The sequence below is a fragment of the Rhamphochromis sp. 'chilingali' genome (genome assembly GCF_963969265.1).
Source record: "Rhamphochromis sp. 'chilingali' genome assembly, chromosome: 15".
Taxonomy (NCBI): Eukaryota; Metazoa; Chordata; class Actinopteri; order Cichliformes; family Cichlidae; genus Rhamphochromis; species Rhamphochromis sp. 'chilingali'.
Window position 1 is genome coordinate 10932867 of NC_137942.1, and position 24009 is coordinate 10956875.

Sequence of the window (24009 nt, forward strand, 5' to 3'; positions counted from 1 at the left end):
CCTCAGTTGTCTTTATTACACTATAATACTTGGATGTTTCCATGCATATAAATAGGAACAGCATGTTTTAAAAAGCGACATTTTTAATAACAAAATACACTTTTGCCCCAGTCAGAAATATTTACAGCAGTATATACAAATGTGTCATAAAGTTCTCCTCAGCCTTCACACGAAGGATTTGAACTCCATTAACCCTTCAATAATTTGCATTACTAACCAGTGCGCAGTCCATTTTCAACACTAAATTATTCAGCCTTTACTGTTTCTCATAAATAAATATAAACTTTTGGATTTACATCAAATATTACCCTGAATATACAATTCATATAGACATTCAATATGATATGCGTTGAAGAGTGAGGTTAAATAAGAAAACTGCTGTGTGTGCACTGCTGGCAGGGCAGGCAATAAGTAAAAGCAGTTTATATAAGCTTTGCATTTCCCGTGAGTTTAACAGTTTAAAGGACAGCAGTCTGAGATTCACAATGTCCTAAAGACGTGAAAAATCCCATACGGTTCTGATCTGAAGTCTTAAGGTTAACAGAAACATCAACATTAGTGAAACCAACCATGCATCAGATATAAAAAAATAAAATGGGAAAATTTTTCACCTTCGAGTTGGATTGCTCCTTCACTTCTTTCTATCCAGTGAAAACTGGTAAGAATCCAGTAGTATAGACAGACTTGTACATCTCAAGCCGAGGTTGCTCATTTGTGTAACTACACCAGGTGCAATAACAGTCACAAAGAGTAAAAGCTACAATAAAAATAAAAAAAATAAATCAAAAACCTGATTTAAATGTTTCTGACCCTCACTTTATTTTGTTGTTTCCTTAAAACCAAACTGCTTCCAGTGTGGCTGCTATTTTCAGATCACTGAATGTAAATCACATTCTGACTACTTTCTTTATAGGAAAAGGATGAAGCAAGGCCCCGAGAGATAAGTCTTGTGTTTTGTTTGGTGGCACAAAAAAAGCATTCAATGTGCTGTGTGGTGACTCCACATAGTCCTTACCTTAGCTCAGCCTTTGGGCTTGGACTCGTGAGACACGGATCTAATTATCAGTGTTAATCATGGATATGAAGTCACATCAGTTCGTCAGTGTAGCTGATATTTGCTCAAGTTTAGGATTCACAGTGAAATTACAGTTTTGTGAGTCGAGTAGTGAGAACTGATCTTTCATTGAAGGATCTAAAAACAGGAGCCATGATGGAAGTGGTGAACATGTTAACAAGCAGAGGACCTTAAAGAGACCCTGCCAAATTTAAATCAAGTATGGTTTTCATTATTTTTTCTTTAAATTATTCAAATCAAGGAAATTTGTGATTACACCTAGTATTACTGCCTTATGGATAAAACACTTACAATTGCAGGTATAGTCCCCACCTCTTTTTTTCCCACCAGAGAGGAAACAACATATTCACAGTTAGCTTAATCGGTCGAAATTCAGTTGTCACGTCAACAATATTTCATGGAACAAAGTTAAAAAAAAGTAATCAAAGCTGGGCTATCTAGGGCCAAACTACTCTACAGTATAAACCTAAAATCTGTGTGGAAAAGATGACACGTATGATGTGTAGAAAAACACCAGAGTAGAAAGGGACTCTTCACTCTGCATATTTAGAGCAGACTCGGTGAAGAGTTTCAGCACAAACCAAAAGCACTGCACACAGCTGTGTGCCTACAATGTAACAACTATGTGAAAAACGGTAGAATTTAAAGTTCACTGGAGAATAAGTGAGGAAGAGAGATGGCACCAATGTTAAAGAGAGACTGTTCCTATCAAACAGGAAAGCATGGAAAACAAAGAAGACACATCCAGGGAGGAGAGAGCTGTAAGCAGCATGTTATGGTTATAGTTGAATAATTTAAACTTGCCACTTTGGTGATATAGCCTTAAAAACAAATAACTCTAAAGGCTGTGTGCCTGTGATCGATGCGCTACTTATACAAATAGGACTACACCTCTGATTATAATGTAAGGGGAAATCTATGTGAGAATAACAGGGTGATTGACGTTTGGAGGACAGAATAGTCTTTCTTTGTATTTGGCTCGGTATTCAGACTTAAAAAAACAACAACAACAACAACAGCAATAAAAAACAAAACAAGAAAAACCTGTTAACCCTGGTGGCAGAGAGATGCAGACCGTTCAGATTGCTCAGCAGTCTATTCTGTGCTATATACAGATGTACTGCTTTGATAGTCGGGTCATTGGGAACTGCAGGTCACCATTGCTGTGAGCTACATTCCCATTGTGCATGCTGAATTTGGGGTTTTTAAGGCTGTAGCGGCGCATCTTGGTGTTCTTGTAGTAGATTGAGTAGATGAAGATGAAGATGGTGGAGATAGCTACCACAGTGACAGCCACAAATCCAGCGATGAGAGGGAGGTAGTCCTCTGCAATATAGACAGTGAAACGGGAAACAATGCAAGGGTGTTCATTTCCTATGTGCAACAATACAAATGTAAACTTTTTACTCTATAATTTAATGGGGTCAACAAACAAACATGCAAAATTAAAAAGTGCAAATAAAAATAAAGATTGATAGCTTCTAATTTATTTTTTAAAATGACCAAGTATTGGGGCAGGAAGATCAATTGCAAAGTAGTAGTACCCCTTAAGTTTCTAGTGTGTTCTACGTGACAGGCTATAGGTTATATTTACAGAGAGATTTGTGGAATATAATTTTATGATTTACCATCTCCACACACCCCTTTCTTTGTGGAGTTGGGATGTTTTTTCTGTGTTTGCTTGGGTTCTCTCGAGGTACTCCAGCTTCCCCCCCACAGCCCAGAAACATGCAGTTAGTGTGGTTAGGTTAATTGGTAATTCTAAATTGTCCATTTTATGATTTATATTTCCTTAAAATTGGCAACTGTCCACAGGTGTGTGGGTATGAATGGCTGTCTGTCTCCCTGTGAGAAACTGGTGATCTGCCCAGGTTCTTCGAAGCCTCCTGCACTACTATTGAAATTACTATTCAATGTAATGTTTTCTGAAACTGAATGAAAACTAACATAGGGCATCATAGAGTCACTGAGCACTTTATTAGGAACTCCAAACTTATTGTGGATATATCCTGTATTTGATCATAGCCTCAAATTTTCATGGCGGATCTCCCCAACATATTTAAAAGATAAGAGAGATAAGAAGATTATTAGTCCCACATGTGGGAAATTTGTTGTGTCACAGCAAAACGTGGACAGTGCAAAGTTATAGCAGCAAATTGAAATTTTTTAAATTCCTGCAGATATTTTAGCTACACATTTACCACTCTACCACCTCCCGAAGCTGTTGTTTTTGGAGCATGAAGGGACCCTCATAGTCATCAATTATACTTAAATATACAGTCATGGTAAAAAGAAAGCTGTAGGGTTTTACATATCATATCACCTTGACTTTACAAGGTCTTAAAACGAATTAAGCCCGAGATGAACACCAGCATCATTATTTATTCAACAAAAACCAAGTACTTATGATGATTCAGTAGCTTGGACAACCACTTTTAGCAGCAATAAGTTAAATAATTGTTTGCAAGTGATTTGGGGGGAATTCTCGCCCACTCTTCTTTCTGATGAAGAAATCTGAGAACTTAAAGAGAGTGGATTTTCTTTTTACCATGAATAAGACAGTCATATTCCATGGGTTTAAAAAGGAAACAGTGCATGGCTTTAAGAATTGTCCCTAGCTTCTCTAGTCTGCATGTTGAAGGATTCATGGACAAGATACTGAACCTGTGTTAACCCAGGTCATTGTTGTTATGATCCTTGGTCTTGAACCCAAAATTGTGAGTTATTTGCACTTATTATTTGGTGTTAGTTTTTTGTATATTATTTTGTGGTATTTCATAGTTCATTAGTTCAAAGTATGTTAGGGTCTTGTCTGTATGTTAGTCAGTGACTTCCTTTTTTATTTTATTAACTGTTTGTCTTCAGTATCTTGTTTTTATTTTTACTTCCTCTTGTCTGGTTGGCCTTGATTATCTTCACCTATTTCTTGTTACCTAGTTGTTTCAATTGCCCTCACGAACCCTCCGTGGTTCTCATCTAAAGAGTTGTGTCTTTTTATTTGTCCTTTGTTGAATTGTACTGTGTTCTGTGTGATTGTGCTCATTGTTTATCTGTCGTTTTATCCATATTCCATTTGGTTCTGTTACACTCCAAAATATGACAGACATATGAATGTGTGTGTGATTGGGTGACTTGTAGTAAAAGTTCTCAAATAGAGCAATACATAAGTACCATTTACATGGGAAATGCCACATTGGCCATGTCCATCTTTTATATACAGTCTAGGACAGCCTTATATTCATGCTTTTGCAGAACTTCAGCTTTATGTTTCTGCAGAAACATGTAGTACAGAAATGTATTACCTTTTAGAATCACTTTAACCTCATATGATGCAGAACCAACATCATTGCTGGCAGTGCAGTTGTAGATGCCAGGCCCATACACAGTGAGGTTTCCTTTAGACACATTCACATGAGACTCTGGGTTGTAGCCCCACTTGATCTTTGGGGTTGGGTTACCATCTGCTTCACAAACAAGCTCCTCAGGGTAGCCTCTGAACACGGGGATTTCTTTTGGAAGCTTTGTGGTATTAATTTTGGGCTTATCTGTTGTGACAAAGAGGTAAATACAGTAATGTCAGGACAATGAGTATTCAAGCAATACCATGAAAAACAAACAATGCGTTACAATTTGAATAGCATATTTTCAAACCCATCTGTACACCTCTGAGATGAATCCAATTGAGAATATAAGAATGAATAGCATGAAAATTTTTTTAGAAATTGGGTATTCAGAGCAAAGAATCCCAAAGTGGAACTTTTTGTTCAAATTGTGTACTTTTAAATATCTTTACCTCTTTATTTGAATATTTCACGACATTTAATATAAACACTTAAAAACAGTATATGTTCAACATAACAAAAGGAATGGTAGATTCCTCTTAATTGGGAAAAGTGAATATGAAAATAGGATCTTACACAGGACAGTGATCTTAAGAGTGCTGGATGTTGTATTTTGAGGGGTGTTTGCTCCCGTTTCTAACAGAGCCTCACATCTGAACTCCGCTCCGCTGTCGTTCCTTTGCAGATTGACATTAATCGTGGTAGAAACATTTACCGGGGATCTGACATCACTGAATTTGCAGGTTTTGTTGTTTTCAAGCTGACAATCAGTTTCTTTCAGTATGTCTGACAGAAAATAAGACAACAAAAAGACAAAAGCTGACATTTCCACCTGATTGCATATCAGTCGGAGACATAACAGAAATGAAGCATGACTTGCAGTACCGTGAAAAAGTCTCAAGCAACACCTTATTTCTTTACATTTTGCCTGACTTTCTTGTAATATTTTAAAATGATCTCGAACAATAGTTCCCCACACTTTCTGGAGGTCTTTCCAAGGTTTTTCTTTGGATATTGGCTATTACCTTCACTTATTCAGTCCACTCCTACCTAACCATTTTCAGAGGAATTTTTTCTTTGCTTGCTAAATGTCTTAATACTTAACTCAAGTAATGAATCAGTGTTGTGTCTATACATAACAGAAAACATTGCAAGAATCAAGCATCCTGTTGCAAACACAAATTTTGTTGTATTTTTATTTCATAAAAATACCAAAGATAACACAGTTTTACAGGCATAAAATAGAATTGTTGCATCAATCAAGTAATTCCCAGGGAACCACTATCTTGAGACTTTGGTGTGCTGTGTGTCTTTAAAGAAATGTAAGGCAATACTGGACCAGTGGAGGACAACATGCAAAAACAGCTGCCAAATTATAGCAATTGAACTGAAAATCAGTGGCAACAGGTCTTATGGATTGATGAATCAAAATGAAAAATTTTGGGTTCAAATCTTCATCTATATGCATGGAGAAGGTCAGGAGAGACATGCAGTAAGTGTTTGCATTTCAGCCAGTGGTGTTTGGAATCTTGTCAAAACTGATGGAATTATGAACACAGAAAAGTACCATCATCCACTATGCAATACCATCTGCAAAGTGGCTGATTGGCAGATGCTTCATTTTTCAGTATGACAATGATCCCAAACACACTGCCAACACAATAAACGCATACCTGGATAGAAAAACAAACAATGAAACAGTCATGGATTGGCCTCCCCAGAACCCGAACCTCAACATTATCAAAGCAGTGTGGGATCTTGACAAAGAACAGAACAAAAGGCTACTAATATTTAAAAAAAGAGCTTTGAATGTCTTTCAAGAAGCCTGGAGATCTATTTCTCAAGACTATTTAAAGAAACTACAAGCTTCCCCAAGAAAGTTTGGGTTGTATTGAAGAATTAAAGAGGTCCTAACAAATATGGATATAATAATTAAACTTGGAATTGTATAAACTCAGTTTTTGCCTTATGTCTTGCATTTTCACGTTCGTCTGTACCCATTTCTCACTCCCCCAGCATAATACAGACAAAGAAACCTGGCGTAAGCTATAACATTTACAAAAAAAGTTCTTCACCTTGATTTTTGTACCACAAAACAGTGGGTTTTTTTCCCGGTGCAATGTTGACAATGTCACACCGCAGCTGGAACTCTTTGCCCTCTTCCATGGAGGTAACGTTATCCACGTGATTGATGGAAACACTGATTGGTTTTTCTACAGTAAAGAGTTGTTGGGAGAGGGAATCACAGTAACAGAAAGAAAGCACAGTAACAAAAGTTGACATTCAAGTTTGAAGGTGGTAAAAGTGTAAAGAGTGCATTTCGATGATTTATTGCATTTTCGTAGTTTTGGAAATATTGCAGTGCAAACTAGCGTTACCACCCAGTCATCATTGGTGTTAGCAAACCAAGTTATATTATCAGATTCTACGCCCTCCCAGTATATTCTCTAGACATTTGTGGAGATTGTGGCTGTTGAGCTGCATGTTGCACCCTGCTTCTGTATTCAGTCACCATTGGGTTTGGAGTTATTTCAAATGGGCATTCTTGCTTAGCACATGCAGAAAGATGAGTGGTAGTAAAAGTCCAAGTCAACATTCCTCCATTATATATAATAATGCAAGATTTCCACATCCAGCGCTGTAGTGAAATAGCAATGAAAGGAAAGCTCTTTAAGCTGTTCCTGTGTAGGCAACAGGAAAACACTCAGGAAGGATACACCCCTCCCACAGGGAAGTCTGCACTTGCTGCCCACCATTCTTTGAGGAGGACTATACCAACAACACATATCAGTTAAATGCGTCACATTCAACTCAGTTCATTTCCACGTATTACAAAGTACAATGTTATGACACCTGAGACATATATCTTTTAACCATGCATCTACAATAAACAGATTGTTGGGGGAAAATGTAAATATACAGAAGATCCTTATAACCCCAACAATAAAAGTCACTAATTTTCCCACTTTTGTCATTTTTTGTCTCCCATTTAATCGTTTAGGAATAGGCTTCCTGTACATGCCTCTCTTGAAAACTAGACTCAGTGAAACTTTTTCCTGGATAAATAAAGGATTTCACTAAAAACTTCATTCACACTTTCCCAACTTTTTAAACACTCCCTTTTTGCTATAGGCAAACTCCAAAGCACGCAGGGATGGAACCCTTAGCCTCTGTTATTTCCATGTCAACAGCAAAGAAAACATGAGCTCTCAAGTGTTTCTTACTTACTGGTTTCTGCCCCGTTAGAAAGCGATAACAGCTCTACTGTCAAAAGGGCTGAAAGAAGACGAAGAAAGCTCAAATAATCCATTAGAGTAAACTTTCTGAGTCTCTTATTCCAACAGCTGCCGCTCCTTTTCCTTGGCTTTCCTTTCTCTTACAGTGAGCTGGAGTGTATATCGCTTCAGCTCAGCTGCTAAGTAAACCAGCGGCGACTTGTTGACTTTTTTAGGAGAAAGCTAAGCTAAGCTACAGCTGACAGCAGCACGCCGCTCCCAGCTCCCAGCAGTTACCGGGGAGGAAACTGTCCCTCCCCCAACAGTGGGCACAGAGAGACACTGAGTGCACTCACTACCCCTGACTAAGAAAACACCGCAGCAGTGCTAATAAATCACAGTTTAAAGTGACAAAGACAATGCAGTTAGTTAAAATGTAAAGTAGCAACATTTAGTGTAAAGACAAGAAAAGGTTCATTTAAAGTGATGCATTAAGTGACACAAGTGGCTCTTTGATGCAGAGAGTCAGTAAACATAAATGCAGAGGAAAAAAGTAGATCTTTGAAGTGGATTAGATAAAAGTAGATGGATTCGTGTTGGGTAGCTTGTATGGAGTAATGTAATCTTTTTAGTCACAGTCATACTAGACTCACTGGTCAGTATATTAGGTACACCTTGTTTAGTACTGGGTAGGACTCCCTTTTCGATTCAGAACTTAGTATTTCATCACCAAAAGTTGATTCTGTTCATCTGGACGTAGCGTTTTGTGGAAGAAACGTTTCGTCACTCATCCAAGTGACTTCTTCAGTCTCAGCTGACTGCAGGTTTCCCCAAATCTTATGAACAGTACATTTGCATAATGACTTCAGTAATTATGCAAATGTACTGTTTATAAGTGTAGCGGTAGACTACTGTTCCCATAAGGCTGTGTGTGGGGAGAGCTTCCGGGTTACGAGTAAAGTTGGATTTGGGGAAACCTGCAGTCAGCTGAGACTGAAGAAGTCACTTGGATGAGTGACGAAACGTTTCTCCCACAAAACGCTACGTCCAGATGAACAGAATCAACTTTTGGAGATTTATTTTCCTGGATGATTGAGAATGCATCAAGACGTTAGTATTTCATCACATTATTATCATTTAAATAAGACATGCTAATGTTGGTATTTAGCCATCAATTTTCTTTTGATTTTAGTTTTCTTTTTTTTCCTTTAGTTTTCAACAGCCATTCTTAATTATTTGTAAAGAGTTTTAAAACCCTATTTACTGTTTTCCTTTGTTGGAACTTTCCACCTTCCTTTCCTAGCCTTCTCCCATCACCCTCAACTGGTTGCAGCAGATGGCTGCACCTCCCTGAGTCTGGTTCTGCTGGAGGTTACTTCTGCTTAAAAGGGCGTTTTTTCTCCACACTGTCGCCAAGTGCTTGCTTGAAAGGGGTATTATTGTATTATTGTAGGGTCTTTACTTTATGGTATAAAGCGCCTTGCAGCGACTGTTGTAATGATTTTGTGCAATATAAATAAAACTGAATTGAACTGAAACCATCAGTTTTCTTCAATATGCCATACTCGCTGTACATGCATATAAATAGCAACAACATGTTTAAAAAGTGATCATTTTAATAAGAAAATACTTATTTTTTCCTCAGTCACAAATATTTACAACAGTATATACATATGTGTTATAAAGGTCTCCTCACCCTTCACAAAAAGGCTTTGAACTCCATTAACCCTTCAATAATTTGCAATGCCATCATATCGCCATGCAGTCCATTTTCATAATACATTAAATAGTCTTTACGTTTTCTTAAAAGGAAAAAAAATAAAAAAAATAAATATATATATATATATATATATATGCATTTACATACAGCTCATATAGACACTGGGGTAGCAGTGCCTGTGGTCACTCATCTGTGGAACAGGACAATTTGTCCCATAATGAGAGACCTTTTAGATTTTGGCATAGAAAGAACCAGGCACAGAAAAGGCTACATATGTAGAAAGGAATGCAGAGTGACTTATAGGAAGTTATGACTGAAACAACAGTTGGCTCAATACATGGTATACACTGAAGTACTTTAATGCTTGTAGGTCCTCACCTGTTAAATTTCACATGGAGATTGGTACATTGTTAGAGCATCTCTGCACATTTTGATTACATAACACAGTCACATTAACAGCTACATTTTGACTGACATTTTTATATGATATGTATGACTGTGATAAAGGGAAGTTAAAAAATGAAATTGCTGCATGTGTGTCTGTGTGTGTGTGCACTGCTGAGCTCTGCAGAGATGTTTAAAAAAAAAAAAATTATGTACCAAATCTCCCTGTGAAATGCACCTGGTGACAAGACGGTGTAATTGATATATATATATATATATTTTGAATTTCAGCTTGAAGCATACTGATTTGAAACCTTAAGAAGGAAAAAGAACCATGAAAAAAACAAAAAATAAAAACATCAAATATCTTTGTGCTCATTAAATTAGGAAAGGTTCTACTTTCAAGTCAGAAGCAAACTTATCACTCCTTCACATATTTCTATCCAGTGAAAACTGGCAAGAATCCAGTAGTAGATACACACTTGTGTAAATATGGTAGGTGCAATCAAGTTACAAAAAAACCCCTTGATCAAAATTTGACTGAGCCTCATTTACGAGTTGAAAGAATAAACTGTTGAAATGTTGTGGGTTGTTTGGTAAATAAAGATTGAATTAGTGATACACAAAAACAGTATTCAGTGTGCTCACATAGCTCTAATGACCAGTGATAATTGTGGATATGATGTCACGTTAGTTTGTGAGTGAAGCTGATGAGTGCTCAAGTTTAGGATTCACAGTGAAATTACAGTTTTGTGAGTGGAGTGGTGAGAACAAAACTTTCATGGAAGGAAGAGGGGAACATGGAGAGACCCTGTCAAATTTAAATCAAGTATGGTTGATGCTATTTTTTTCTTTAAATGATTAGACTCATGGAACTGTGGTTGCACCTAGCATTACTCTCTTAAGGATGAAACACTATTATAATCAGAGGTGTAGTCCAGAGTCATGCCCAACATTTTGTTTCTCCAAGACAGGAAATAAAACATCCACTTAGCTTAATCATTCAAAATATAGCTGTCACTTTAAGAGTTTTAGTTAAAAGACAACAAAGTAATTGGTCAACAATGTCATCTTGACATCTAGGGCCAGATTTAGTAACGACCTGTGCCATCACAAAACCTTCTTTTGAGGTCAGAAAGGCTCTGCTAGAGTTTACCGAAGAGACAGAGTGTCAGTTTTGTGACTGAAAGCACCAGAGCAAATTACCGTGATGATGCGTTCACTAAAATGTGCTCATGGGAAAGAAAGCTTTGGGTGATCTAACCATGCCCCAAATTACATACATTACAATAATTACATTCATTTCAATAATTACACGGCAAGGGCAAATTAGGGCTTCAGAAACTAGCAGTCAGATATGTTCATAACCCTGAGATTAAATGTGTGAAAAGTGGTGCAAAATTCACCACAGATTACATGAGGGAGAGAGGCAAGTTTGAGAGAGAGCGGGCAACTATCAAACAGACAGTATGGAAAATTAAGAAGACACATCCAGAAAGGAAAGAGCTGTAAGCAGCATGTAAGAACTGGTGAAAGGGATTAGAGAGATGAGTTTTATATTACTAAGGTCAGGCTGGCATTGATCACTATTGCTCAGTTGTAGTTGAATAATGTAAATTTGCTTCTGCAGTGAAAAAGCTTTTGTCGTGACCGATGCACAATGTTACTTAGACAAATAGGACTACACCTTTGATTATGATGTATTGGAAAATCGATATGCAGTAGAAGGTTGCGTGATATTTGAATGAATAGATCTTTGTCGAAGTGGTAATCATACTTTAAAAACACTGTTAACTGCAGCCAATTCAGATTGCTCAGCAGTCTGTTCTTTACTACGCAGAGATGTACTGCGTTGAAAGTCTGGTCATAGGGAACTGCAGGTCGCCGTTGCTGTGAGCTACATTCCCATTGTGCTCGCTAAATTTGGGGTTTTTAAAGTTGTAGTGGCGCATTTTGGTGTTCTTGTAGTAGACTGAGTAGATTAAGAGGAAGACAATGGTGATGGCTACAACTGCAAGAGCCACAAATCCAGCGATGAGAGGTAGGTAGTCCTCTGCAATGAAGACAGTCAAACAGGAAACACTTCAGTGTGCAACAATAGAAATGTAACATTTTTACTCTATATGTAACTCTACTATTTAAAGAGGTCAGCAAATACACATACAAAATAAAAGCTAAAGTATAAGTAAAGATGTGCAGTAGTAGTAATACCGGTGAAGTTTGAAAGCATTTTAGGTGAGAAGTTATAGATCATATTCACCCAGAAATTGTGGGGCTGGAAATAAAATAATAAAATATCAATAAGATTTAATGCTTTAGAATTCCTTAAATGTCCATTCAAAGTAATGTTTTCAGCAACAGAAACAGAAAGAAAACTGTAACAAGTGTATTATGGTTATTGTTATGGTTATTATGTTACTATGATGGTGTTAGAAACATCACATGCACAAATCATTACCCATTCCCTAATGTCACCAGCAGCAGTGAACCAGTGCATACTGCAAAATCCATAGACTGTATTTATACTGTATTTAAAGAGAGCATTTCTTTTTACCATGACTGTAAGACAGACATAACCCCATTGGTTTAAAAGTGAAGCTGGTGCATATATACCTTCGACATTGTAGATTTTATAATCTCAGTTAGTAGTTTCAAGTTTTATTTAATACAGTTTTATTTACAGGGGGGATATTTTGCAAATTATGCTTACATAAAATAGGAAATTTTGTAGGACATAGCGCTTGTGACTGATAAGTCACTGCCATATGAGTGTGCAGTTTCCTCTTTTTTAGAGTCAGATATGCCTCTATTTTGGAAACAGCCAAAATAGAGGCAGATGTTCAGTGAATGACTTCAAGATGTGACTTCAAAAAAACAGGCCCTTTAAGAGGATGGATGGCTGTGAATCAGGAAGTACTACTAATCAGAAACAGTGCCAAGTCCCTCCAGTCTGCATGTTGAAGGATTTAATAAAAAGCATTGTTGTCATGACAATAATGGACCTGGGGTCACCTGGAGACCTCTTCCTGTTAAAAGGGAGTTTTTCCTTCCCACTGTCACCAAAGTGCTTGCTCATATGGGGTTATATGATTGTTTTTTTTTCTCTGTATGTATTATTGTAGGGTCTACCTTACAATACAAAGTGCCTTAAGGCGACTGTTGTTGTGATTTAGCGCTGTATAAATAAATTTGAACTGAATTGAATTGAAACTGAAGTTTTTTTTTCCAAGTTTATTGCTTATATTTGATTTTTATATTCCTTAGTATTTATTTCAGCTCCTTTTCATTTCTATTAGTATTCTGCCTAGGGTTTATTTTGTAAATTTTGTTGTGGTATTTTCATAGCCTTCTCCCCTTCTGTGTTATATTTAAGAATGTTAGGTTCTTTAGTCACAGATAAGAACCTAGAAATGGAACTCACTCAATTTTTACTTTCCCTACCTAGTTCACCATTTTTCTTGTTACCTAGTTGTTTCCACTGCCCTCGTGAATCCACTGTACTCCTCATGTAAAGAGCCGTGACTTTTTAATAAAACATCTAGGGCAGTCTTATATTTTTATTGTCTTGGCTAACAGCAGTGGAACCCTCTGATTGTTTGGCTTTAAGTTCATCCAGAAACACATACATGTAAAAATGTACAGAAAAGGTGCATAAGGTGAAAAATCTGTGTGTTAAAAGTGTGTTACCTTTTAAAATCACTTCAACCACATGTGATGCAGAACCAACGTCATTGCTGGCAGTGCAGTTGTAGATGCCCGGCTCAGACACAGTGAGTTTTCCTTTAGACACATTCACATGGGACTCTGGGTTGTAGTGCCACTGGATCTTTGGGATTGGGTAACCTTCTGCTTCACAAACAAGCTCCTCAGAGTAGCCTCTGAACACGGGGATTTCTTTTGGAAGCTTTGTGGTATTAATTTTGGGCTTATCTGTTGTGACACAAAGGTAAACAGAATAATGTCAAACACTGAGTATTCAAGCAATACCACCCAAAATAAACAAATATGCTGTTTAAAACTCATCCGTACACCAATGTTAAGAATAGTAAATTTAAATGGAAAGAGTGAATAGCACAAATATCTGCAACAAGGTTAAAGCAGGGTGTCTCTGTTTTGTAATTACATTATCTTTACCTTCATATTGTTATAGATAATGATGGATTTAGTCTTTTAATTACATGCTGTAATCTATATGCACTAGCAAGATTATTGTTTGACTTTAAAGATGTGCTATGCCTGGAGCAGTTGACTATATAAGGAAATCTTTCATAAACTGATATGACAGTGACACAATAGAAAGACAAATTTTAGAAATCTGATGTTCAGAGCAAAGAGTCAAATGGTGTACTTTTAAATATCTTTACATCTTTGTCTGAACATTTCACTACTTTTAACATAAACACTTAAGAGAGTAACAGTATATGTTCAACATAACAAAAGGAATGGTAGCTTCCCCTAATAGGGAAAAGTGAATATGAAGTGGGATCTTACACAGGACAGTGATCTTAAGGGTGCTGGATGTTGTAGTCGGAAGAGGATTTAATCTCAGGTTTAGCCGAGCCTCACATCTGAACACCACTTCGTCGTCTTTCCTTTGCAGGTTGACATTAATCGTGGCAGAAACATTTACCGGGGATCTGACATCACTGAGTTTGCAGGTTTTGTTGTTTTCAAGCTGACAGCCAGTTTCTTTCAGTATGTCTGACAGAAAATAAGAAAATAAAAAGACAAAAGCTGACATTTCTACTTGTTTATGTATGAGCGGGAGACACAACAGAAGTTAAGCATAACTTACAGTACTGTGAGAAGATCTTGAGCCACTCCTTATTTCTTTATATTTAGTTTATAAGAAGCAATGAGTTTTAAAGCGGTCTTGAACAATAGTTCTACTACAGGCTTTGTGAAGGTCTTTTAAAGGCTTTTTCTTTTGCTATTGGCTACTTTTTTCACTCATTTTCAGTCAACTCATTGTAATATGACCACTTTGTTAAACATCTTAACACTAGCTGATGAACCACTCAACCATATTAAAGACACCTAACTGAAGGGATGAACTAGTGTTGTGTGTACACATAGCAGAAAACCTATACAAGAATCACTTTTTAATTAGATCTTAAGGCACTTTGTTTTTTCTATATAAGTGCACTGGTTGGTTTAACTAACATTTACAGGTTTATCATCCATTTAATGTTCGCTGAAGCCTCATCAGAAGTCGTCTTCAAATTACATGAGAACTGGACTGAAAATCAGAGGCAAGATGTCTTATAGATTGATGAACTCAAATTGGATCCTTTTGATTTAAATCATCATTATTATATATGGTGGAGGTGAAGGTAGCGTAATTTTCTCTTTCTATGATCAATCTTTCTTTTGCATCCAGTGGCGTTGTCCACTGCTGGACACTAGAAAGACTCTCAAAGCACTGTATTGTGTTGTATTGCAAGTCTCACACAGTACGTCTATAATATTTACAGAAAAGCTCCTCACCTTGATTTTTGTACCACAACACAGTGACGTTTTGTGCTGGAGCGATGCTGACAATGTCACACCGCAGCTGGAACTCTTTGCCCTCTTCCACAGAGCTCAAGCGACGCACGTGGTAAATGGAAACACTGTCTGGTTTTTCTACAGTGGAGAGTTGTTGGGAGAGGAAAGAGCAGAGTAACACAATTTAAGATTCAAATTTGAAGGCAGCAAAAGTATAAAAATTGTTGTGAATAGAGGTGGAAAGTAACAAAGCACAAATAATTCTCAGGTATCTGTACTTTGCTTGAGTGTTCAATACTGAGTATTTTTCTGACAGCTGTCTATACTTTCCATTCCTTATGTTTTCAAAACAACCTTGTTACGTTTGGTTTAACACATTCAAGTTGAGATATTATTTCACATCACTTTGTGCTTTTAAACATTAAATCAATTTGATCCTAAACTGTAATACACAAAAGGCATACTAATAGTGGATAAAGTGGGCAGGTGTTTTGCTGAATCTCTCTTTAACCTCTGACTGTGTTTCCTGTTTATGTGTGGAGGCAAAGTTATCCTCTACAATGTAGGAAACAGAAGATAGAGCTCTTTCAAAAAATCATTTTTTCCTATGCTCATTACTGAGTCATGCTGAGAACAATCATTAGAATAAAATTTAGACTGAAATAACTGAAGACTGAAAATATTCTATTCCCATATACTACAATTTTATTACATTAATATAGCACAAGGTACTACTCAATACGTTCTTACTTTGAGTACATTCTGAGTCTGTACCTTTTCCCATTTACTTTAGTAAAGAAGTTTAAAACAGTACTTTTACCAGAGTATTTTTTAACACAAGGATGTGTAGTTCTACTCAAGTACAGGATGTCTGTATTTTTGCCAGCTCGGGTTGAGAATACTTACTGTAAAGAGTAAAGTTCAATGATTTTTGGCATTTTCCTATTCCTTGAAATGTTGCAGTGCAAACTGGCGTCATCCCCCAGTCTTCATTGGTGTTAGTAAACCAAGTCATATTATCAGATTCTACACCCTCCCAGTACATTCTCTTGACATTTGTGGAGATGGCGGATGTTGAGCTGCACGTTGCACCCTGCGCTCTGCTTCTGTACTCAAGCACCATTGGATTTGGAGTTATTTCAAGTGGGCATTCTTGCTCAGCACCTGCAGAAGGAAGGGTGGGAGTGAGAAATGTTATTTCAGTCCAAATCTACATTCCTTCATTACAATAATGCAAGATTTCCACATCCAGCACTGTAGTGAAATGAAAGGAAAGGTCTTTAAGCTGTTTCTTTGGAGGCAACAGGAAAAGATCCCAGGAAGGATACACCCCTCCCTAGCTCAAAGAATTATTTGGGGTGGACTGCACCTGCAACACATATCAGTTAAATGTGTCACATTTACTTAGCCAAATTACTCTTAATATAAGGTAAAATGTGATCTGAACTGAGGTATATATATTTTTTATCAGCAAGTCAATCAGCAGTTTTTAAAAATTCTCGAAAACTGAACCAATAACCATGCTTCATTTAAAGTCACTTACATCACCCTTCTTCCCCATTTGGTTTGAACAACACATCAGTAGTGGTAATGGTGAGAAGCTGTAAATCGATACTTCTCGATTTAGACTCAAAAGCCAAAAAGCATGCGGATCAGCTGGTTTTTATTAATGCTCTCATATTACACACAATCCATGATACTTTATCACTCTTTCCAGGACATTATCTAAGCAGGCTATAATTGGTAGATCGATTATGTTGCATACTGTGTACTGCAGTTCACCTACCTATAACTGTCACTTTGATTGTTCTGGAAATTCTTCCCTTGTTGTTCCATGCATGGCACGTGTAGGTACCCATGTTGTATGCAGTAGCGCTGTGAATCTCCAAACGGGATACTCCATCTTCATTTTCCTCCATCACATTGTCAGTCTGGTAATAATTCCAGGTATACGTTGGTCGTGGGTTTCCACTGGAGGAGCACTTCAGCTCCACAGTGGAACCAATGTGGACTTCAAGGTCTTGAAGCTCAAATATCTCTGATGGCTGATCTAAAGACAATAATTTCATTTAAGACAAAAAGGAGTAAAATATACGTATGTAATCACTCTCGCTTGACGTGTGTCTGAAAGACTTACAGTGAACAATAATTTCCACAGTGGCGTTAACGTTTGACTGATTGTTTGAAGCTGTGATCAAGTAATGTCCTGCATCAAGTCTCGTCAACGTCTTTGGAAGTTCCACCACCTCATCATCTCTGTACCAGACCATGACAGGTTCAGGAAAGCCATCAACAGTACAGGTGAGATTGTGAGGAGTATGTTCCTCTGCCATGTAAATGCTTGGGCAGTTCAACTCTGGTCCGTCTGAAAAGGAAAGGACAAAGGAAAAGGACAAACACTCAGTGTGGTCCTCCCTGGGTTTGGGACCCTTGGTTTTGAGTTTTTTGTTATTCTTCCCTTGTATTTACAATTCTTGTTTATCTTCTGCTTTATATAGGCTCTTCATGGTTTATATTTCAGTCTTGCTGTTTGAGTCTTCTGTTCTTAACTTTGTTACTCTCAGCTTGTCCTTTAGTTAGTTCCCTTGTAGTTTCCATTCATGTCATCTTTCTGCTTTGTCTTTTTTTTGCCTTCCTACACTGTCCTGTCCTACTCCCTTTCCCTTTTGTCATGTTAACCCTCTTCACCTTCTTGTATTACATTGTATATTGTCTGAGTCTCTCCTTGTTCTTTGTTGCTTTGACCCTCATAGTTGTTTGTCTTCCAGCTCTGTAATGCCCTGAGAATATTTATTTCCCAATTATTTATGGCTTTTGGATTGTCTGGCATGGTTTCCTTGTTTTTCCTGAACTTTGGTCTTTCTGTGTTTTCTTTGGTCTAGTCAGCATTAAAAGTTTTGCTTCGAGTCAAGGTCCTGCCTCCTGCATTTATGTCCACAATATCCTCCCACACAGCTGAGTATGACACTGAGTTTTTGTCCTTCAAAGGAATTTATCTGCTGGAAGACAGAGATACTGCTCCAGTCGCAGTTTGGCCTGACTGACACTAACCAGAACTAAGAGAAACATTTTAAGAGATCATTCTTGAATATTCACCTGTGTTTCATCCCAGCATGTGAACAGATAAAGTGACAGTCCGGAGACTTTCACCTGATTAAGTAGCCAGGCTTCCTTTGAAATTCAATGCTCTTGTTTCCCAAGACTCTGTTAATTAAAACCTTTAAACCTGCGTACTGTGTTGTAAGTTTGAGTCATTTGATTAAAACAGTGACAGCTACTCTCAGTTAGGACTTGAGCACTTCTTCCACTTTGTGCATCCAGCAATTTCTGCTATTTTTAAATGTATAATGTTCAAATGTAGTATTAGTTTTGTTAGTTTGTCATAAAAGTGGATGTGACACTCACATAACACATGAACCTGGATGTTCTTTTGGACAGAGAGTGAGCCATTAGCTTCAAGTGTGTACATCCCTGCATTTTCCCTTCTCATCGGAGTGGTTGAGTTGAAGGGTTGTCCATCTTTCAGCCATTTAACCGAGGGGGTGGGATTTCCTGCTATATTGCAATTCTCCTCCAAAGATTCATTTTCCATTAGCTCAATAATATTGGAACACTGTACATCTGGTCCAACTGAAAAGAAGCAAAAGCACCAACCATTTGTTACAATGTAATGTTTTATCCTTCTTTCAGACATATACCATCTTGCCAGGTAAACATAATAGTCACAAATACTATCTGAGACAGAATTGTATTTTATGTGAATTACAAACAAATAAGCTCAAACTTACAGACAACTGTAATAGTAAGCTCCTGTGACGATACATTCAAATGTGGTCCTACTGGGCTCAGGTCCATCTGTGCCTCACATCTGAACCTGGCACCGCTGTTGTTTCGAGTTGGTGTAAACGGGAAGGTAGATAAAAGTTTCACTGGTTGTTTAGTATTTTTTAAGTTATTTGGTTCAATGATTTCTAAGACATCTGATTCAATGATTCTGTCTCCATTGTACCACTTTACAGTAAGATTTCGGACTGGTGCTATTTTGGGGATTTCACAAGTAATGTTATATTCCTCCCCTTCTACCATCATACCATTGGAGTCAGCGGTGGAGTTGATTTGGATTTTTTCTGGAAATGCTGAGAAAAAGAAAGGAGTTATTAGATACCAGAGTTATTAGAGTTATCATAATATAATTGTGATAATATACGCACAACAACCAGGACTTACTGTAAACAACGATGTTCAGATTTTTCTGGCACTGCTCATTAGTGTTAATAAAGCAAACAGCAGAGATGCCCCATTCTGTTAAACTCTCCACATTCCAGGGCAAATGGTTGACCTCTGTAATCCCTATCCCTCCAACTGAAGCCTCCCAACCCATTCCATCATGGCTCACTGTTGCGGTGCAGTTGACTGAAACTGGGTCTCCATACCGCACCACAACACTGGAGGGGCTCAACTCAATGGGACATGAGGCACCTACACCTGCAGCATAGAAATATTATATATATTTAGATGCTTCACATTGTTTTTGTTTTGTAGTAAAACTAAAATGTAGGATCGACAAATCAAACCAAATATACTAGTCAAAAAGGAAATGCAAGTTTGTGTTTTAAGCATATTTTATAGACCAACACTACGACATATGTATATACAATCAGGCTAATATGTGTAATAGGATGTGTCTGGATATGCTTCTGATCTAGAAAGTCCTGCATTCCTCTGGTTGTGTTGGGTCAGGCAATGCCCTGCTGAAACAGCTGCAGAGCTATTTTAGCTACTGCAAGAACAGCACATGTACTGGTCATCTCAGCACCTCTGTGCAGTCAGATTTTTGACAAGAACAACCAGGTTAGAGATGATGCTCTCATGGACACGTAAGGCTCCAGCAAACCAACATGCCAACAGCCTAGCCGCAGCCCATCACAGTTACTCACAGCGTAGTTTCACTGATAGAAATGTTGCGCATGCAGAACAGTGAAGAGGACTTCAGTAGTGTTTTTAGGAAGAGTTTTAGGCCAATCAGATGCTTTCCAGGTGGTACTGCAAGATGGTACTTTTCTGCATTTGTAATTCAATCACTTTTGACAAAGTTACCAACACCAAAGACTGAAACGTAGTCCTATACCACGACAAAACCTCCACCATACTGTTGTACCTTTCAGATGCCCTCTTCAATACGTATGACTATTTGCACTTCATAACACCTGTTGGCACTATTTCAGTCCATTTCTTGTGTAATTTGGCACACCTCAGTCTTTTCTATCCATTTCCCTTCCTGAAGAATGGTTTGTTGACAGCCAGCCTTCCACTGAGACAATTTCTGATGAGACACAGGTCAACTGAAGCCAAATGCATCGCTCAGGCCACAGTGGACACTGTGCAGATATATACCAAGTTTTCAGCTATTAGCTCTTTGGGAATCGCCTTGTTGATGCAAATAAACAAAGCTAACAAGTCGACTTATAATTCATCTGTTTAATTGACATTGCTTTAAAATGAAGGTTGAATGGGTTTTTTGTTTGTTAAACTCCTGTTTCCTCCTCTCCTCTCTCCTTGTTCCTTCTCCTGTCCTATCTCTTGTGCGAAAGACTAAGTGAACAATGTAAGGAGACTCATCAAGGATGCACAAATTAAGAAATCAGAAAAGGAAGTGTATGGACTCTCCCTCTTTGTTGGAGGGAAGTGGAAAACTAGTCACCCTATGGACCTGTAGTGTTTTACAGATTTTTGCTGTAGTAAAATAACTTTCTGTAAGACATTAAGACCTTAAAAAAACACAAGTAAAAAAGCATATTAAATGTCTCACTAAACAACAAAATACAATAAAAAAGGCAGATGAAGTCAAACAAACAAATTAGCAATTTGGGGGGATCTACCACCTCCTCCTGTGTGTTTCTTTGCTTTGCTCACTAATACCTGTATTTGAGTTTCTTCCCTCCACCGTTTGCTTGCTTGCTCACCATGGATAAAATAAATCATTAAACAACACATATTTTTCCTGGAAGCTGACTTCATTTGCCTGTGTACATTCCTTTCCCATGGTGAGTCATTCTTTTGACAATGAGTTTGATAATCTCCCCCCTTTTTTTAGTCAGTGCACTAACTGAACAAAAAATATGTCAGTGAATATTCTCACCAGATAAGACTTTTCTTTTATCAAGCCCTTGTTTTGATATATTTTCCTGTTAAGCAGAAAAGAGCTTTTTTAAAGGATTTGTCTTTCACCGTACCCCCCACATTGTTATTCAGGAGGACTCGTGTAGAAACAAGATTATCATAATGCCAAAGAGTGTTTTTTTACACAGCCACACTTCCCTAAATGATAACAGTGAAAGCAAGAGGTTGATGAGGTTACAGTCCATGACCTCACGGTGAACAATGAACCCTTACGAAGACAACACCTTTAAAGGGGAAAAGAAGTTGTTGTACAAATCAAACCTTTTAATAGAAAGAAATTATTGATTAATCTGAAGCCTTATTGCAGTATTCCTCCATGTTCTCCCAATTCCAAAAAAAGACATATTTAAAAAAAAAATATACTTAATGGAAAGTGAAAGGAAAGAACAACACACAGCTGGCTATACATTTAACTACATCAATCCAATAAACCACTAATGAACATTCAGAGTCACAGCCAGTGCCAGCAAGTTGAAATTGCTGTTGCATAAATAGCCTTAACTCACATCTAAGAAGACTGGATTTCACATAATAAGTGTTCATTTGAGGGGAAAAGATTTGGTTCAGATTTCACCTCTTTTCTCCCTGGGTACTTTTACACATTCTTTCACAAAATCTGGGAAACTATCCACCATTTGTTTTTCATTTCTTTTATTTTCTCTCTCTTTTACACACGGCAATCTATCGCACCCTTCTGGTTAAATTAAGTCCTGCACCTGGGGCATGTCACAGCTTTAGCTGCTGTTGTTTTACTAATCACGCCAATGACTCTTTCTCTAACACGAATATGGCTTCACATTTATGCTTGATCCGTATAGACCTTGTGGGTAATGAAAATAAAATAATAAATAAATAAATAACAAAAATAAATAAAAACAAGTCTTGGCCACTGAGAAAAAGACATCATATGACAAAATTACACCAAATATGCATTATAAATCTCGAAGACCGTCATTTTAGCAATGAAAATGAGAGCATCTTACCTGCCGCAATGAGAAGGAGCCCCACTGACAGCTGAACAAATAATCTACTTTGACTCATTTGAGTTGCCTTACTCAACAATGACCCCTCAGTCATTTGTTACTCCTCTGCTCAGCTTCCCCTGTTGGACTGTGCAGCTCCGAGCTGTCGTGAATAAGTACAAGCAGAGTCCTATCTCTCTCTCCCTCTCTTGCTCTCTCTCTCTTCCCACTTTCACTGCACAGTTAGTAATTTGCATGCGGGGGGCGATATTTCTGTTTTTCATGAGTCAGGCTATGTTACACAGTCTGATGTTTGCACTGTTAACTATTGTAGGTCTTGAGTGAGGTATTTACAGACATTAATAGCTTTAAATAATATTTTTGTCCATTTAACACAATTTGATATTTGCTGTGAAAACTTTAATTCATGATATTATATTCATAAAAACACATAAAAATGGATTTAGACCGTTGACTTTTAGACAAATAATAAAAAAAAAATCTGTTTAGGTCATTTACACTTCCTCTTTCCATAAGTCTGTAAATTTAGACATCCTGTCTTTTCTTTAGAACTGTGGGAAAACCCCCTGAAAAAGCATAAATGTGATTATTTTTGGAAAGTTTTACACTTTAAAAGAATGGAAAATGTGCAAAAATAAAGGATGAATTAAAATACTGTATATGCGACTTCACTGTTGCATATACAGTTACATTTTACTACTAAAACAACAAAAAAATTACCCAAACCCTCTAAATCAGCTGAAGAGTGAAGATTTTTTTGGTTGTTGGCTGTTAGCCGTCGTTTTGCCCACACATACACATGCACAGACACATCTTAAGGTCACCAGCACATAGATTCACACCCACGCACCATCGGCTCTGTTGCTCTGTGTTTTCATAATTTAGACCAAATGTTTAAAGACCAAAACTGGACCATTTTTTGTCCCTTCTGGTTGAATTTTTACACCAAATTGATTCATTCAGAAATGAAATATGTATCATATGGTTTATGTATTGGGATTGGGGTTTTTTTTTGTTCGTTTGCTTTTGATTCATTATCATCTTAACATCAGAGAAAAGGAATGTGCCCATTTTGGATTGTTGATTAAGAACATGTTATGGCACAAAAGAAGCCAATATTAAAAACTGGAATTTCCCAGATTTCACTTTCAGTTAGATTTTTGTGTATGTGTGTGGTGTCTGTGTGGCACAGTCTGGAAATGTGGGATACTCCCAGATAAGCATGTGATTTTCTAGAAACTGAAAGAAAGTTGTCCTGTCACACTAAAGGAATGGATGTAGGAATCATTTCTGAGTCAGTTTAAGGTGATGAACTCTTTTGGGATGCATCCCCTGCATTAAATAACAAATCACAGCAAGAACAGTGAATCTGTGGGAGGCTTTAAAAGCAAGTAATCACATCCTCCTTGTGCTCTTGGGACCCACAGAAATGTTTAATAGGAACAAGAACAATATGTTTTTGGTTAAGGGCAAGTGAGAAAAAGCAGCTACGTGCAGCAAGTTGTCTTTTAATCCAGTGTAGGTCAAAGGTTATTTGAAAGGTCCATTAGGTTGAAGCAGAAAAGATAGAGGATATCCAAGAAGGAATGCTCTGAAAGACAAACAACACACTCCAGTGAAGAAA

At 37.4% G+C, this 24009-nt stretch overlaps 1 protein-coding gene and 1 long non-coding RNA gene across 4 annotated transcripts; one reads left to right on the plus strand and one right to left on the minus strand.

Annotated features, from left to right (window-relative positions):
* Window positions 1-65: 65 nt before the first annotated feature.
* LOC308412249 (hemicentin-1-like) lies at window positions 66-22542 on the minus strand. Of its 3 annotated transcripts, none has more exons than XM_080906465.1 (14): window positions 22386-22542; window positions 19450-19707; window positions 19011-19358; window positions 18628-18852; window positions 17360-17587; window positions 17009-17272; window positions 16129-16386; window positions 15223-15360; window positions 14227-14436; window positions 13423-13665; window positions 6492-6629; window positions 4993-5202; window positions 4378-4620; window positions 66-2401 (listed from the first exon to the last, which is right to left on the minus strand). In XM_080906465.1, the coding sequence occupies exons 1-14, from the start codon at window positions 22477-22479 to the stop codon at window positions 2181-2183; spliced, it is 3078 nt and encodes a 1025-aa protein (XP_080762591.1). In that variant the 5' UTR covers window positions 22480-22542; the 3' UTR covers window positions 66-2180. The 3 variants fall into 3 exon arrangements, with proteins under 3 accessions (XP_080762591.1, XP_080762593.1, XP_080762592.1); XM_080906467.1 differs by lacking the exon at window positions 22386-22542 and having other exon boundaries at window positions 19011-19105; window positions 19314-19358; window positions 19450-19522; XM_080906466.1 differs by lacking the exons at window positions 66-2401; window positions 4378-4620; window positions 4993-5202; window positions 6492-6629 and adding an exon at window positions 9489-11788.
* Window positions 8529-9463, plus strand: LOC308412251. Its single transcript, XR_013974546.1, has 2 exons — window positions 8529-8741; window positions 8935-9463. It is a non-coding gene; the product is annotated as an uncharacterized lncRNA (long non-coding RNA).
* Window positions 22543-24009: the final 1467 nt, after the last annotated feature.

Excerpts from the sequence above, each read along its gene's own strand:
- LOC308412249 (XM_080906465.1), bottom strand. The coding sequence starts at position 22,479 with ATGACTGAGGGGTCATTGTTGAGTAAGGCAACTCAAATGAGTCAAAGT. Across the intron at positions 17,588-18,627 it reads CATCCAGGTTCATGTGTTAT|ACGGACCAGAGTTGAACTGC; the intron begins GTGAGTGTCACA and ends TTTCCTTTTCAG. Across the intron at positions 16,387-17,008 it reads AATCAAAGTGACAGTTATAG|GTGCTGAGCAAGAATGCCCA; the intron begins GTAGGTGAACTG and ends TTCCTTCTGCAG.